This window comes from Coptis chinensis, chromosome 8 (genome assembly GCF_015680905.1).
Source record: "Coptis chinensis isolate HL-2020 chromosome 8, ASM1568090v1, whole genome shotgun sequence".
Classification (NCBI taxonomy): Eukaryota; Viridiplantae; Streptophyta; class Magnoliopsida; order Ranunculales; family Ranunculaceae; genus Coptis; species Coptis chinensis.
The window spans coordinates 1,692,220-1,708,917 of record NC_141463.1 but is presented as its reverse complement, the minus strand read 5'-3'; the positions used below and the strand labels follow the sequence as shown (position 1 = coordinate 1,708,917).

Sequence of the window (16,698 nt, the reverse complement as noted above, 5' to 3'; positions counted from 1 at the left end):
GAAAAGTATTACAAGAGATCAGTTATTGCCTGTTCAATTTTAGAGAACTTCACAGAAGAGTCCTCAGGAATCGACCAATAAAAGCAGTAAAGATTCTCCATCATCCATGCCTCTTAGGCAGCACACTGTTACCCATTTGGAGTCCCCAACTAAGAGCAATTTGTACAGGAGTCTTCAACAATTTATCTGACACCATACTTAATCTTAGATGCTTACGCACAATACTTTTTAGGCATGCTGAACTAGGGGAACCTAATGGTTAATATCCCTGCAAAGTGAAGGCCACGAGATATGGAAAAAAGCTATGCAAAGAGGGGTATAATATTAAAGTTCGAAGCTTAAGTTCTTTAAAACTTATAACTCACAGATAGATGTACTTTGTTCAATTGGCAAAAGGCACGCAACTGAGGCTGTTGCCAAGATGGGTGGCATTCCACCTGATTGACAACAACAAGGACACTTGAAACTTCCAAAAGCTCTCTGATCCCAACTTTTTTGACAAAAAAATTCTAATACCAATAGCACGAGACTTGCCAAAGTCATAAAGACCCTCCACTGCTTTAGGTTGGAAATTCATGTTAATCTATTATAGTTTTCACACATGGGCAAATTGTATGTGGCGGTTTTAAGAACAACATCTAGATAGGGATTGAGATATATATCTAAATTATTTGGACAATGTAGTTGAATCATTAAAATATGATAATAAGATCTCATTAATGATTTGACCTTATTTTAGATGTAGAAACTGGAGCATGTATACTGATTACTCAAAGCAACATACATGCAAATATACTATGATATACATTAATGTCGTGATACACGTACAATTACACATGACCAAGTATAATAAATATTGGAGAACAAAATTTTCTTTCTTTAGAACAGAAACAACTTATCTAGCCTATTTGTTTAAAAATATCAACAAAAAAAGAATGATGGGCTTCTCAGAACATCCCATAGCAACAGTGTTACTTAAACAATTCAACAACCGAACCGTTACCTATATCACATTACTGTGAACTAAAATACTAGACAGGTTAAAGAGGTGCTGGGGTGGGATGGTCAACGAAGTAGTATATTTCCAAAGAAATAATAAACAATGCAACAATATACTATACATTACTACAGATTTAATCAATTACCAATTCTCTAGAACGAATTTACTCATTGCACTAAAAAATTATTTAAAAATAAATATATCAAATAAATACTTGCAATAACACTGTCAAGAACGAAAAAGAACTGTTGAAGGAGACGAATGCAATTGATGAAGAGCATAAAAGGAATTTAAAAATCCAAAAAGAATATAATAACTTCAAATTAATACATGCCAAAGAGAAATGAAGTAATAACTTCATTCTCAATTTCAAGTTTCAACTAAAAAATTGGACACGGGTTTCACGAAAAAAGGTCGAAATAGGAGACACCATGACACATGCTCTAACTCAAAAGGCACGTACTCTTCACTCTAATAACAACTAAGTTTGGACCAATTATAATAGCCAAGCCTAAAACCCATTAAAGTACTAGCTATTAAATTCAATTTATATGTAAGTCGAATCCGGTATGACTCTCAATAGTCTCAATTTAAACATATGAAACAAGTTGGCAGAACTAAAAAACTGCAATTGGAACAATATATACATGCAATGTTTTTGGGGTTTGGAGGGATGACATATCTAGCTGCAGACTATCTTTAATTTCCAAGCAATGCAAGTCACAAGAATAAGCATAATGGTTTTGAAAGTTTTTTTTTTGTAAACTCTACTTCAACTTGGAAACTTCAAGTGATGATAGTAAAATTAGTAGTTGGTCACTGCCTCATGCCTCATTGGTTGGGTTAGTTGCTTATACTCTTAGGAGTCTTACGCGAAAAAACCATACACATTTTGTGCTTGAATTAGACCATAAATTTTTTAAATATGAAAATTATCATAATAAAGTATTTCTTTTACATCATGAAAGATACCTAAAAGATCACGGGCCTATGCCTGGGTTCAAAATCTAGTCTGCTTCTAAAACAATGCTAATAAACTCTTTTAACTCCACCACCCCTACCAATGACCAATTCAAAATACCAAGAAGTCTTTGAAGGCTTGAAGCATATAGATCTGTTTGGAGCGAGTATTGCAGGTTCCTCTGCCTCTTTCGAGTCACCATACAGAAGTTCTCAATCACATTCTATGAAGGTAGTTTTGCATGCTAATTTTGTTTAAATCTATACTTTATGCTTTAAGAAACAAAATAATTTAACACCGGCAATAGGCAACATGCATTCAAATGGGAATTAACACATAAAATTTGGACGAACTACTAAGGAAGAAGGCTCCACTCTGAATATTTGTCATTTTAGTCTTTTTTTTATTAGCAGTTTCTCTTAATGTGCATTTTCAATAAAGTTTCACTGTACACATACATATCGTTTGATCCACCAACATATTGTTAAGTTTGTGTATTTTCCCATAACTTTTATCGAAAAAAATAATAAAAAAAATACTAATATTTATAATAACTCTCATCATAATTTTATATATTGCATAAACCATCATATCATACATCACACCCAAATAAGTTATTGGAAGAGGAACTATTGTTTAAAGGGAGCTTCAGTTGTAGTTCTTTAATTTTGTACTTTAGACCTTATACATTAGTGATACATTAGTAAGTTCCTGTTAATTAAGGCATGCATGTATGTATTTATGGGCAATAACCACCGTAGTGCATGCAATAGGCTTAATGGATTACATAAACTGTGAAGTTGTCAAAGAGTAAGTATACAGTAAAGCCCAGGGACCATGAGGTATAAAGTAGATCTATATATGCATTGGAATTGTAACCTTAAAAATGCATTGTTCTTAAAAAGGAACATATATTTTAGCCCTTTGAGATTGAATTTCGTTATACAATTTGTAGGGGATTTTTTGAGTATCCCCTTATCTTCCTCTGTGCCTTGTGATTCAGAACCTTTTTCTTGACAGAGAAGGGATGAGATAATTTAGAGTTTAGGGTTAAACCGCCTAGCGGCTGCCTACGTATCTCCTTGTTTATTTAGAAGAATCAAACCCTATTTTAGTGTAGTTCCTAAGAGCGAATTCCTATGGTTTATATAGGAAGAGCTTTGAAAGTCCTAGGGTTAGGGTTAACCTCACCACTTGTGAGTTCCCTTCCATCTTTGGACTCTACCTTCCTATTAGGAACCCTCTTCTTATGGAAGTCTGAATCTAAACCATATCTTATTAGAGGTATGTTTCCTTGTTGATCATAATATCCCATCGTATATGGGAAGATTATATCTAAAAGGTAACTCTTAAAGATATATATGTCATTATGATTCCTTCCTTATCATCAAAGATTGCCCTTTTCAGTTTCCTTCTATTCAGGAACTGTCCATATCAGTTCCTAACGACTTGGAGAACTGTTATGCTTAGAGGCGGTTAGTCACGTGTCTGGCACATTCTTACAGATTCCCCCTCTCGTGCCATCTAGCACGTGGGCGCTTGAAGTGACACTGCTTTTAGCACGAGAATCTTTTTTTTAAATAGTTTTTGGAACTACTTATGGGCTCAACTAATTAAGACTTCTGAAAAGATGGCTCGAATAGACACACCATTTCCCAAAAAAGGTAATGATGGCAGTTCTATCCCGAAAAGACGCAATGCTTGGGCTAATCATAACCATCCATATTATCTGTATATAGAGGATCTGGTGAGAGAGCCCTCATTATCTTTTACGCTATCTTTTCCCTGTATACTGAACCCCTTGATCTCCCGTTAGGGTTTAACCAAAACTCCAAACTTTCTCTCTTTTCTGATCATGAATCTCAACTAGTCACTTATAAACTTCAGGGATCTCTCTTCCCTAAAACTGATCCGAGAGAAATTTCACATCCCTGCTGATATTGGTCTTGAGTGGGGGAGATTGTCCGATGAGTTGGCCTACAAGGAAGTAACACTCATCACAATCGGTCAACTTAGGGCCGAACTCACCCTTCCCCTCCACCCACTGTTGAGAGAATGTCTAATCCACTTCAATCTTGCTCATGGTCAAGCAGCACCCCTGTTCTATAGAACTGTCATGCACTCTGTCATACTGGCAAAGAAACATGGATTCGTTCTAAATCATTGGGTGTTTGGGTATTTTTATAGGGCCACCGTATTTGGGACCAATCTTACTACTACCTCATGACCAGAGACAAGAATTCTTCGATCATCTTTTTCGAGGGGAAGCAGAGTGACGAGGGTTGGGCTGATCACCACCTTTGAGTATTGGGTAATGCGTGGGACATTCGTCCTCCAGATGCTGATGGTGAGCCAGTAGGGATTCCTGTTCCTGAAAAACAAACTCATGCTCCGACCAATAAGTATATTTTCTTATGAATTTTACAATCATCATAAGAGTCTTTCGACTGAGCTCCTTTGCTATTATTCCTTAGATGACTCTTCCCCTTAAACCAATTAACTACAACTGATGCTGCTACGGTAGACTTCATCAAGAAGATCCCCAAGGATCAAATGATGCCTTGGGTGATAATTCTTGACCCCACCTGTCCCTTTAAATATTTCAACATGTCTGCTGAAGAACTGCTGGCACTTGCCCCCGACTTTTCCCCTTTTGGGACAAATACTGTGAATTTCAAGTGCACAGTACTTCCTCCTCCTGTGGATCAGGATGCTGGTATTCTTCCTCCTCCAGTTCAGGATGAATCCACTTTGATTACTAGAAGAAGAGGAAGCCGCAAAGAGAAGAGTTCTGTGGCAACTTCCAGTGATGCTGCGACATCGGGTTCAGTTCAGAGCCTGATGTCAGTGATGATTGTATAATCACTGGTGGGAGGTGCCCTGAATTGCTACCTGAACGTCTGATAGCTAGCAATTTTAAGAGGAAAGTACGCGTGTCCAACCGCTCAAAGTTAAAGAGAATTGATTCTACTCTTGCTCCTGGTGCTGCACCCTAGCTAAAGTAAGATAACCAAATTTTGACTTCTATCTGTGGATGAAGAGATATCTTTTAAGGTTCCTGTGAATGTTCCAAGTATGTTTTCTGAAAAAGTTACTGTACCACTACTAGTTCCAAACCCTATCCTAGGTTTTGAACAAGCTGGTGACCATGTACCGTTGACTGTTAATCTTTCCCTCCCCGATGACCGAAAGGGGAAAGGTGTCATTGAGAAGGCTGCCGCAATTGTTGTTCTCCTTCCTCCTTGAGCTAATAGGAGGAGGAAGGTAGATGATATGCCCTTCTCGCCAGAATCCCCAGACTCTCCTAAAAGGGAGATGATCATGGAGATGAGGTGTTAGGGTCGACTTGATGAGATTCATGTTACCAATAAGCACTCCGTTAATGATGTTGACATCGCGCTTGGAGTTCTAGAAGCTGTGCAACTTCCTGTTGATAGAGCTGAAGCTAGTATGGTTGGTAGTTTGGATTTGTCATTTCACAGATCTGTCGTTTATCTTGCCAAGGTAAAACTTCCTTCTCTGTACAACATTCTATTTTTCTCATTGTGTTACTTACACACCTTGTATTATTTTTCAATTAGTGAATAACTTCTTGGCCATGAAAGAACTAATCTTTGTGACCTCCATCGCATCTGTTGCCATGACATGACCATCGGGCGAAATGACCGGGCAAGAGAGGCTACTGAGAAAAGGGATGAGGAACTGCAAACCCAAGTAGACCAACTTTTGGCCAGAGAGAAAAAGTCAGATGCTGGTTTCAGGAACATGAGAGAGACAGTTGCCAACCTCCAAAACTCTCTAGATAAGGCCCAAAAGGGAGATGCCGAGGCTGCTTCTTGGAAAGTGAAATTCTTGGAACTGCGCTCCCAATTCACCACCCTGCAAGCAAAGCATGACTAGGTCCAGGAGGAGCTTCACCATAGGAATACCGAGATGAGAACCCTTGGCTAAGTCATTGCTCATGCAAATGAAGTCATGACAGGCTATAAGAGGGCTCTCAAAGAGAAGCGTCTATGTTCTGAAAAGAAGGCTGGTGATCTCTTAGAGGAGACCTCTGAGTTCTATTCCAAGGTGGTGTAGGAGGTAAAGAAGAGGTCAGCTGAGAATGCTATTCGTTTTTCTCTGAGAGTACTTGATGTTTCTGAAGACTCCTTCAATGCAACCAGACAAGTTAAGTTTGAGGAGGCAATTGAGGCTACTGGGTATGTTTCTCAGGTGGATGATCAGGGGTGGATAACCAACCCTTTCATCTTATTTCCTGACCTGAATACCAGTATCTCAGCAATTCAGAATGAACTTATGCCCGATGCCTCCTTATATTCTAAAAAAGACACCGATGATGGCATGCCTCCTATTCAGCTTCCTTTTTTGCCTGTGCCCATTTCAGGTGAATGTTCTGTTTAGCCTTCAATCATCCCAGTCAGTCCAACCACACAGTCAGTTCCTGAGAGTGGTCTAGGAGTTCTTGATACTGGTGCAGCAGTAAGTACTGATGTTGAACCGAAGTTCGATTCTACCCCTGCTCAACAGGCTAAGTAAAGACTTAGCTATTCAGTTCATGATTTAGAAAACATTTATTTTGAAACAATTTTTTTTATGGGTCTGTAATATTGAGCTATGTTGCTCATATACTATTTACTTATTGAGCTCTGCAGCTCTTTTAGTTTATGCATGCATTTAAAATATTCTATGTTATATAGCATATAATGACATGAACTACTATGCATATTCTACCCCTGATGCCCCCAAATTCATTTGGAACAACAATAGGTGACCCTAATAGGATAAATAGGTTAAAATGAGGCATAACCAGAATCTGATCAGGATATCATGGGAGCCATCCAAGTTTAACCGTAACTAAAAGTTCGATCGTAATAGAGAAACAGCGCCACAGAGGAGCCATGTGTCTATGCGAAGGTAACTGGGTGCCTTGAGCACAACACTGTGTTTAATAACGACAGGTCCTGTCTATTTAAAAAATAAATAGGTTATAACCAGAACAACAGTGGGGGAGTTGATAAACTAGAAATAGTTTTTTTACTCATACTTAGCTAACTAAACTTGGAAGAAGTAAAAGCTATTCTCTTAGGCTTAGATAAAAGTTTCTACTCTCGTTTATCATGTAATATGTGGAGTAAAGATTTCGTTCCACTCCTAGTTGTTTAGACGTAACAGTTTAAATAGTTTTAACAATTCTACGTATATCAATGAGAGAAATGGATTGTAATTATACTAATATGATAAAAATAACTGATTACGAAGATTTTAATAGGAAGAAGGGATTAGGGGGATTTGATATTCACCTAGATAAATTCATAATATGCTAGTATAGATTATTACAACCCTAACCAATAAAGATTAAGTATTTGATCCCTAACTATTCATGGCATCTCTAACCAAATAATAATTAGCATGAGAGGAAGTTTAACCCATTCTCATGGTGAATAAAATAACCTCTAGATTGAAACTCTTAAATAAGCAATAATTCTAACTAACACATCAAGTCTTCATCAAAGTTTCATCAAACCCCTTTAATGAAAGTTTAGCTAAGATTCATTAGACTATCATTAATAGAAGAAGAATAAGACATAATGAAGACAATAACAATAACTTGGTTTTATTAATGGAGGCTAGGTTTTAGAAACAATAATTAGGTTATACTAAAGAGAGAGAGAGAGAGAGAGCTAATTTAATTAAGAGAGTTCTAATTAATGGGAAGGAGAGAGAGAGAGAGAGAGAGAGAGAGAGAGAGAGAGAACCCCTAATTTACAACTAAACTAAATAGGAGAGTAGCCTAGCTTCGTTTAGCCTTAACCCTCTTTATATAGGAGACGGTTAGGTTTACAATTTCTTGCATGGGCTTTGGAGCTATGTTTTGGGCCATTAAATCAAGCCCAAAACCTAATTACTTAAGTCCAAAAAGGGTTTATCTTCTGGAAATTACTACAACAGCCTTTTCGTCTGTTTTTACTCCTCTGATTGGATCAAGGCCTAGAACATTAGAAATCTCTTTCCAAGTCGGTAGTTTTGCAATATAGTAGGCCCAATTCCGAGGTTTGGGTCTAAAGATACGGCCTACAGAAGTTCTATTGACTTTTATGTTCTATTTATGCCCGCGTTGACTTTGACTTTTAAACTTTGACTGGGCTTTAAAAAGGCTTTTTATCTTTGAAACTTGGGCTTTAACCATAGAACTTCTTAGCAACCAACCTTTACTAATTTCTCTTGCAAAAGTGACATATTTCTTCTCATATTTGACTCCAAGACCTGAAATACACAAAAGCACGTAAACAGTACTAACTCTTATTTATTATAAACATAATTGGTCTAAATGTAATATTATTAAGGGGTTAAAACTGCAGTTTTGGGCTCTTATCAAACCACCCCCAAACAGCATTTTGCTTGCCCTCAAGCAAATATGAGAAATTAAAATAAGTGACCAAAAATGGAGTTCTAACTAATCTCGTTTCGCCGAGTGTGATTGCATTGACTATATGCAATAAGGCCTTAAACCACTAGGGATTCCCTAGTGGACGAGTTATAGCCTCGTGGGAGTTTTCTAGAGAAGATACTCGCAAACTTCATTTATACTACAACGACTAAGAAATAAAATGTATGTTTCCTTATTCATTCTCAGATATCTATACATCTCACTAGCAATCAATAAAGAATAATAAATTCGAAACCTAAGCTAATATGTGCATAATAATCAATCATCTACGAATAAACATACATATAATGAACTATGTTATGAAATGTAATAACAGATACATTTATGAAACTTTGGAATAACGTCCTTAAGTAGGTTCTCACAAATATATCAAGACAAAAATATTCTGATTTTTTCCCTCAATTTTCGCTCACTCCAGTGTGTAGTGGGCACACTTTCCCTTACAATCTCAATGACATACAAGGGAACCGAAGTTGATCAAACACATCTGCTACTTACTATCACACTAACCTATTCTTAATTGAGCTAGATGTCTTTATTAGGTGTTGCGGGGATTAGGTGATGGTTTAAGAAGGAAGGAAATGAATATTCAAAAGGACAAGTCTGAGATAATAGAGTCTTCAAAATATGTAACTAGAGAAAACCTTGTTCTTACTTTGCTTCTACACTTTGTTTCCATCTTTAGCCATTTTTTTTCTTTTTCTTTTGGCTTTTGACTCCTTTGATTCTATTTTTGGAGTTCTAACTTTTTATTTTATTTATTTATTTTTCTTTTCTTTGGATGGAAACTTTCTTTTCTTTTCTTTTTTGAAGCAACTAACAAATTCTTGGTTTTCCACAAGTCTTTCTCTTTTCTTTTCTTCATTTCATCCTACTTTTCATACTCATTCAAAAATGGGTAGGCTGATTTTTATTTTTGTTTTGTTTCTTATAAAAAGGGTAAAGGATTTGTGGTTTATGAAAAGGCTAAAGAAAGGCTCATAGGGGCAACTAGCGAAAAATAATTTTATATAGGTTTGAATTTCTGACTATATCTAACCAAAAATGGCCTAAATTCTCGCTTAGGATATGGTATAGTAATCAAGCAAGTGAACGTGTGATTTCTCTATTTGGAATTTACTTCTCCCTTGTATCATTACTCAGATATTTCATTCATATAAGGCTTTTAGGCTATATTCTCACAAGATTTGTAAAATAAGTATACTAGCCTAGATTTCAGAAACTTAATGCCAATACAAACATAGATGCTCATGCAATATATTTATGGAAAGATGTAATGATTATTACCCTATATTAACCTAAGTTTCTAAAAACTATTCTAATTCAAGAGTTACGTGAAACTTCTAGACTATTATCATCACAGAAACAGAAACAGAAACAATACCAATATTCCTAAGTGCATAGCATATAGGGGTGGGATAGAGGCACATTCACTGTAGCCACATTCTAGCCACAGTGAATCCTCACCACTGATCTCCTTCCAATCCTACGGACCATCTCGACCATATGACAGCAAAACGAAATTAACGAAATTTCGGAAAAAACATTTTGGCGAAACAAAAAAACCCGAAATTTTCAAAATTAACATCAATTGTTTTCTCTGAAACTCCTCCTCCAAACTAAGATCGATCTTAGTGAAAAGTAAATCGACCATTTCTCATTCACCGAAATTTCTCAACCATTTCTCTTTCTAATCGACCATATCTAGTAAATATTATTGAAATCTCCATCCAAAAAAGTTAATCTTGCTGAAATCTCCATCCAAAAAAAGTTAATCCTTTTCCTCATTCACCGAAATTCATTTTCATTAATTTGAGGTAAACCTTTATTTTCATTTTCATTCATTCACCGAAATGGATTTTACAGCATTGTTTTTTTGAATTGGGCTTTTATATGGGCTTTTATATGATATGGGAATTTGGTGTTAATTTTGAATTTTGAAGAACTGCATGTTATGGAGTTTTTAATTGGGTAATTTTATTGATTGTGGTTGGCTAATGGAACATTCTACATGAGTTATTTGTAGGAATGGACGACTCCATATTGATTGATGAAGTTGGAGAGCAGGAAAAATATAGTTCAGGTGAGCTAATGTTTCAACGAATTCAATACTGTATTATTGTAGCGTGTTAGTTTTTATGTTTTTTTTTTACGTGGACACATTTATTTGCAGTACCCGAACCCGAGCCTTCTGCAGCACCTTCTGCGGCATTTTCTTCCTCTGTTCAACCTCCGGAGTTTGAAGTGGAAGTGGAAATTGTGAAGCCACCATGTTTGGGAATGTGTTTTGAAACTCTTGAGGCTGCAAAACAATTCTATATAGATTACGGAAAATCGTTTGGATTTAGTCCCGTAATTCGAAGCTCTCAAAAATCATTTTCTCGTTCGGATGAAGTTAGTAGTTGTGAAATGACTTGCTCGCGATTTGGGGTTTATAGAGATCGAGGAGGCAAAAATAAGAATGTGGATGGAACTGAGAAAGAAGTGAGAAAAAGAAATACAAATACAGTTAAATGTGGGTGCCTTGCTTCAATGAGGGTGACAAAGCAAAATAGTGGAATCTGGAAAGTGGTGAAATTTAGTTCTTGAGCACAATCACAATCTGGTTAGTCCGGCAAAAAGAATGCGTATGCCTGTTAATAGAAATATGCCTGCTGCAGCTAAGATGTTGATTGACTCATTTCATGATGGTGGTGTACCTGTGAATAAAGTTGTTGATATACTTGATGGAGTACAAATTGGTTTTGATGATAGGGATTGTTGGAACCATTTGGGCCCCTCAAAAGAATACAAGAAACCGGTGAGAGGTGATGCTGCCGCGGTGCTTCATTTTTTCAAGAAGAAAAGTATAGAGGATCCTAATTTCTTTTATGCAATACAGATAGATCATGAAGCAAGGGCCATTAATTTTTTCTGGGTAGATGGTCGGTCGCGTACACAGTTTCAATATTTTGGTGACGTGGTTTTCTTTGACACCACATATCGTAAGAATGTATATGAAATGTCATTCGCCCCATTTACTGGAGTTAACCACCATATGCAATCAATCCAATTTGGTTGTGCGGTTGCTTTTGGATGAAACAGAAGATTCTTTTTCGATTGGGTGTTTGAGACTTGGCTTGGAGCTATGGGTGGACGTGCCCCATCTGCAATTATCACAGATCAAGATAGAGCTATGACTCTAGCTGTGGGTACAGTATTCCCTAATACTCGACACAGATTCTGCCTATGGCACATTATGAAGAAGTTCCCTGAAAAACTTCCAAATTATTATTACAGGAGGGCGAAATTCAAAAAAGTATTCAAACACTGTATTCGACAAAAATTTATTCCTGATGTGTTTGAAAGGAGGTGGGCAGAATTGATGTCTAGTTTTAAGTTGGAGGAGAATGAATGGCTTCAAGAGATGTACAAGATTCGACACAAATGGGCTCCAGTTTATCACTTGGATACTTTTTATGCGACGCACTTCCACTCACTGGGCGTTCGAAAGCATGAATTTTGTTTACAATAACTTTTTCACATCTACGACAACTCTTAGAGAGTTTGTAGTGAAGAATGATAAGTGTTTGATGAGGATTGTTGAAAGAGAAAAAAAAGAAGATTATATTACTTGAACACTCGAATCGGATTGTAGTGGCGGTAATTCCTTTCTCTTGAAGAGTCACGACAAGTGTATATACAAGGAATGCGTATGATAGGTTCAAGCAAGAATTCGAAGTTAGCTGGCGAGTATGTCTGCATGATGATGATGAAAAAGGTACTGACGGCAACAGAACCTACACTTATAAGTCGTGAGTTAAAGGTGACGAGCGTGAATGGAAGGTGAAGTTCAACCCAGCGACAAAAGAAGGTAATTGTGAATGCAAAACTTTTGAGTTTCTAGGGATACCTTGTGGACACCTCATAAAGGTATTTCAGAGTCGTGATATTGAGATTCCCAAGCACTTTATTCTTAAGAGGTGGATGAAAGGGGCAAATAAGTATAGAGCTGAGTATGACCGTGGACTGGTAAGTGGCCATGAGAACTCTGAGGTACTGAGAACTACTCGACTTCAAATGGTTGCTAATCAGTTGGTTTATGAAGCTGCGGAAACTGATTCGGCTTACCAATTAATGCTGCAAAGACTACAAGAACTGTCAATGGAGCTCAAGAAACAGAAGGAAGTTTACCCTGGTATTTCTGTTGTTAATTCATGCACCATTGCTGATAGTTCAAAGACCGCAGCCTTGATGACCCATCCCAAGTTTTACTTTTTGAATCCTATCATCTCTCAAACAAAAGGAAGAAAAAAGTCATTGAAGATTTATAAGAAAACTAAGGACAAGTGGTAGAATAAAATGGGGTCTTGAATAAGCATCTATAAAAAAGCCAAAGCAAAGACAGAGAGGAGATGTACATGTTGTAACAAAGTTGGTGTTAACCATGACAGACGAAATTGTCCTGAAAATCCAAACAGAAAGAAGGGCCCAAGTAAGTATAATATTGCTTCCTTAAGCTTAATTCATAGCATCCTGCCATCCTATCTTACGCAATTGCCTTTAAAACTTGACGTTCCATTCTTTTTGCTTTACAGTATTGGATGTAGAGTTAGAGGACGAAGACGACGAAGACGAGGAGGAGAAGGAAGGTGAGGATGGGGAGGAGAATGAAGACGAGGACACAAATGATGACGAATATGATTGAGCTTCTTGGGGTTAAGGTGTGTTTTATTTTCATGCTAAATCAATATCAAATTTGTAATCTTGGTATTTTCATGATATGTAATCTTGGTCAAAGTGTTTGCTTGGTCAGTATGCCTAGTAAGTAAGCATTGTACCACTCAAAGTGTACTCTAACATTTTGATGTTGTTTTTGGTGTTTATCTGTGCATGTACTCTAACATTTTTCCCTCTCCCCTGTTTCAGGAACTCGACTATCTCGATCGTTGGAGATGTGTCTAATCCAAAAAGGTCGTTTGCTACTATTGTAGGAGGCTCAAAAGTCTCATCCAAGATTGGTGTGAGTGATACAAGATTGGTTGGAAAGTGAAAGTTCGGTGCCTTGTAACTAAATCTTCTTTAGAATGAAGAATTATTTGTTTATGTTTCTTGAAGTTGTAGTTGAAGATTGGTTGAATTGTACCATCTCTTTTGGTAGTTAAATCTTCTTTAGAATACCCAAAACTTGTTTATGTTTCGGTAGTTGAAGACTTAAGTGAAGAAGATTTGTTTATGTTTGGGACCAAAACTTGTTTCTCGACGGCTTGTTCTCTCGATAGTTCATTCTTTATGTTTCTCGGCGGCTTGTTCACGATAGTTCATTCTTTTTATGTTTCGACAAACAAAACTATTTAAGTTGTAGGAACTCGGCGGCTTTTATTTCTCGGCGGGAACTATTAGAACAAACTACCAATCAAACTTATTCATTGTTATTAGAACAAATTACCAATCAATCTTATTCATTGTTACATCAACATAAGATTCTGTAGCAAATAAAACTAGCACAGAATCCAGGATCCAATAGACAACAAACCAAATAGACCAAACAGACAACAGAGTGCGACCATCTTCAAGTTGCTTCCTAGCAAAGATCAACCTCTACTGAGCAGGCGGAATCCCTTCCTTGTCTTGAATCTCAGCTAGGACACCACATTTACAAGTAAATCCTATATTATTTTTTAGCTATTCTCACAATACAGTTGTTCTGACAATAGAACGTATCTTCTAATCTTCCCAGGAACTACGCTATTAACCATCCAACCCATCAACTTCGGCAATGGCACTTAACACTAATATATGGTAAATTGCTCCATTAGTCGTCAACATCTTTATATCATTTGTCATCTTGATACCACCCCAACCAAAACTATGGGGGATAGCTTGTGAACCTTTCACTTGCATACTTGCATCTAGTAGATAAGCACATGAAAATCTGCCAAGTGAAGATATACAAACCATTAAAATAAGAAAAAATCATTAAGAAAAAGGATCTAAAAATAGAGCGGGAACTACTAATACCTTAGAATTGAGGATCAAAATTTACAAGAACTTCCATGAAGGGGCCTTTGCATTGGCATTCGAAATCCCTAACCGATGGACTTACATTAAAAATCTGCATGCGCCATGTAGACAAAGGACAAGATGTAAAGTGGACTCCTCTTGGATGTTTTGAATACAAATAGGACAAAGAATGGTAATAGAATATGACAAAGACTGAGCGACACATAAACCATGGCTCAAATTACAAACTATGGTGAAAGCGTGAGAATCAAGCCGATTTCACAATGCGCCCACACAAACAAATACCTTATTATCATTGCTAAAAGAACAAGTTAACAAAAGAGAAATATATAAGAGCAAAAGGGAAGAAGTGAAAACAAAAATTTTAGAAAACAAAGCTATAAAACTAACTATGCAACTCGTTTTGAAAAACTTTTAGGCATTGTCTTCCTTTTGGTTAGGGGCTCCCCGCAAGCCAACCCCAAACATCACCGAACTCTGTCTCTCCTCGCGCGTGACTTAAAGCAACTTGTTGGGGAAGCGAGCTTTTTTGTCGTAGAAGCTCGAGTTCTTTTTGTAAGGTTTCCATCATTTGCTTCAAGTAGCTCTGCAACATCAACCTGAATTGTTCGAAAAAATTATTAGCCCTTCTCGATCTTTCCTTTCTATAAATGGAAGACTTGAAAGAATTCCACCGGCGTAAACACTTGGAAATCAAAGTTCATTGGTTTAGTGTTTAACAACATAAATTGAATTGGACGAACTGCACTACCCCATCTAAAATTGGCGTAAATTAGGTACTCCACAAACATTAGGTTGTTGGTAACTTGGTCTTGATGTCACTAATTGTGTTTATCAATCAAATTCAGGACAATAAGGTTGCTTTTCATTGACATAACACATTCTAGCTGCCACTGCGACAAAAGAAAGATAAATGGGTGAGAATAGTGTATTTCAAACCGCATATAAAATGCAAAACCCATCAAACTAGAACAAGAAAAGGAGCCAATTATCGTTTTGGGGTTCACCAGCTAAGACCCATTTATATCCAACAATTCATACTAAAGCTTGCAGATGAAAGAATATGTGGCTTACTTAACTAATAGAATACATTAAAGTGTGAAAGAACAACAATATAAAAAAGGGAATATAAATCCAAATGAAGCACATAAGATGAACAAAGGGAATACCAACCTGTAATTTGATGGTGATACCTCTTTCTCTCTCTAGATCCATGTTATCTAGAAATTGCTCCTTCATTTCCCTTTTCTCTATTGTACCAGACACCTGTAGCAACTTATCTGCTAAAGTTGACTTCCCATGGTCAACATGCACAATGACGGAGAAATTTATGATATTAGAGGTAGGAACCTGTGATTCAGCAAAGAAAGCAGCTTTCTATTCAATGTAAAAATCTCTTAACAAGTTCACCACAAGTTCATAACCAGAGTCATAGTTACATCAGAGTCATAACCACAAGTTCACCACAAGTTGTTACCAAGATAAGCAAAATGGATTAACCAGCATAATTACATTCACCACAAGTTCACAAAAAAACGCAATACAAAGAACTTGAAATCAACCACGCACTCATCTAATTTTACAATGAAACTCGAATTCTTTCGACAAACCATCGTCGTCAATTTCAACTGTAATTTTGACTTTTTTCTCTTTTTTTGAAGACGAGGAAGAGGTGATTGTGGAAGAGCTTGAACTCGCTGCCAACTCAATGTTGCTCCTTAACAAAGCTAACAACGTATCCAACCATTCAAAATCCTTCCCACACTCGGTGCAATTCAAGAATTTTCTTCCTTCATTTTCATTTTTCTTCATTGTTGTGTTAACCTTTCTGAATCCCGCGCAATTCAGCTGTCTGCATCTTAGATTCTCTAGAGGTACTAATGACGTTGCTCTCGCGTCTTCCAACCATTGGAAGTCTCCGCAAGCGCGACAGGTCAAAAAAATTTTCCCAAGAGATTGGATTTGGCTCGACTGTTTCAGGATCCTACTTCCACGACATTTTCGAATGCAACAAGGCGTGGACAACTAGCAACATTTCTCTGATGAATGAGTGTTATCACCACACCTATTGCACAGAGTTCTTTCCATCTACAGTAACAAAAATCCAAACAAACAAACATCTATTTAGCTACACTTGTCCAACAAACCAATAAAAAGTTGAGTTTTCTAATTTTATATAGAAAGTTAGGCTAAACTGAGAGATCTAAGAACAACTTAAAACCTAACTGCACAATGCAGATGCATCTAAAAGCTCGTTGTAGCTCATAGGCAGACACACTAGAG

General features: G+C 36.9%; 2 protein-coding genes across 2 annotated transcripts; both read left to right on the top strand.

Moving 5' to 3' along the window:
• The first annotated feature begins 11,035 nt into the window (after nucleotides 1-11,035).
• LOC147479252 (protein FAR1-RELATED SEQUENCE 5-like) lies at nucleotides 11,036-11,491 on the top strand. Its single transcript, XM_086576458.1, has one exon. It carries the CDS (start codon nucleotides 11,036-11,038, stop codon nucleotides 11,489-11,491), a length of 456 nt encoding a protein of 151 aa, XP_086432584.1.
• A 48-nt stretch (nucleotides 11,492-11,539) lies between these two features.
• LOC147479251 (protein FAR-RED IMPAIRED RESPONSE 1-like) lies at nucleotides 11,540-11,926 on the top strand. Its single transcript, XM_086576456.1, has one exon. It carries the CDS (start codon nucleotides 11,540-11,542, stop codon nucleotides 11,924-11,926), a length of 387 nt encoding a protein of 128 aa, XP_086432582.1.
• The last annotated feature ends 4,772 nt before the right edge of the window (nucleotides 11,927-16,698 follow it).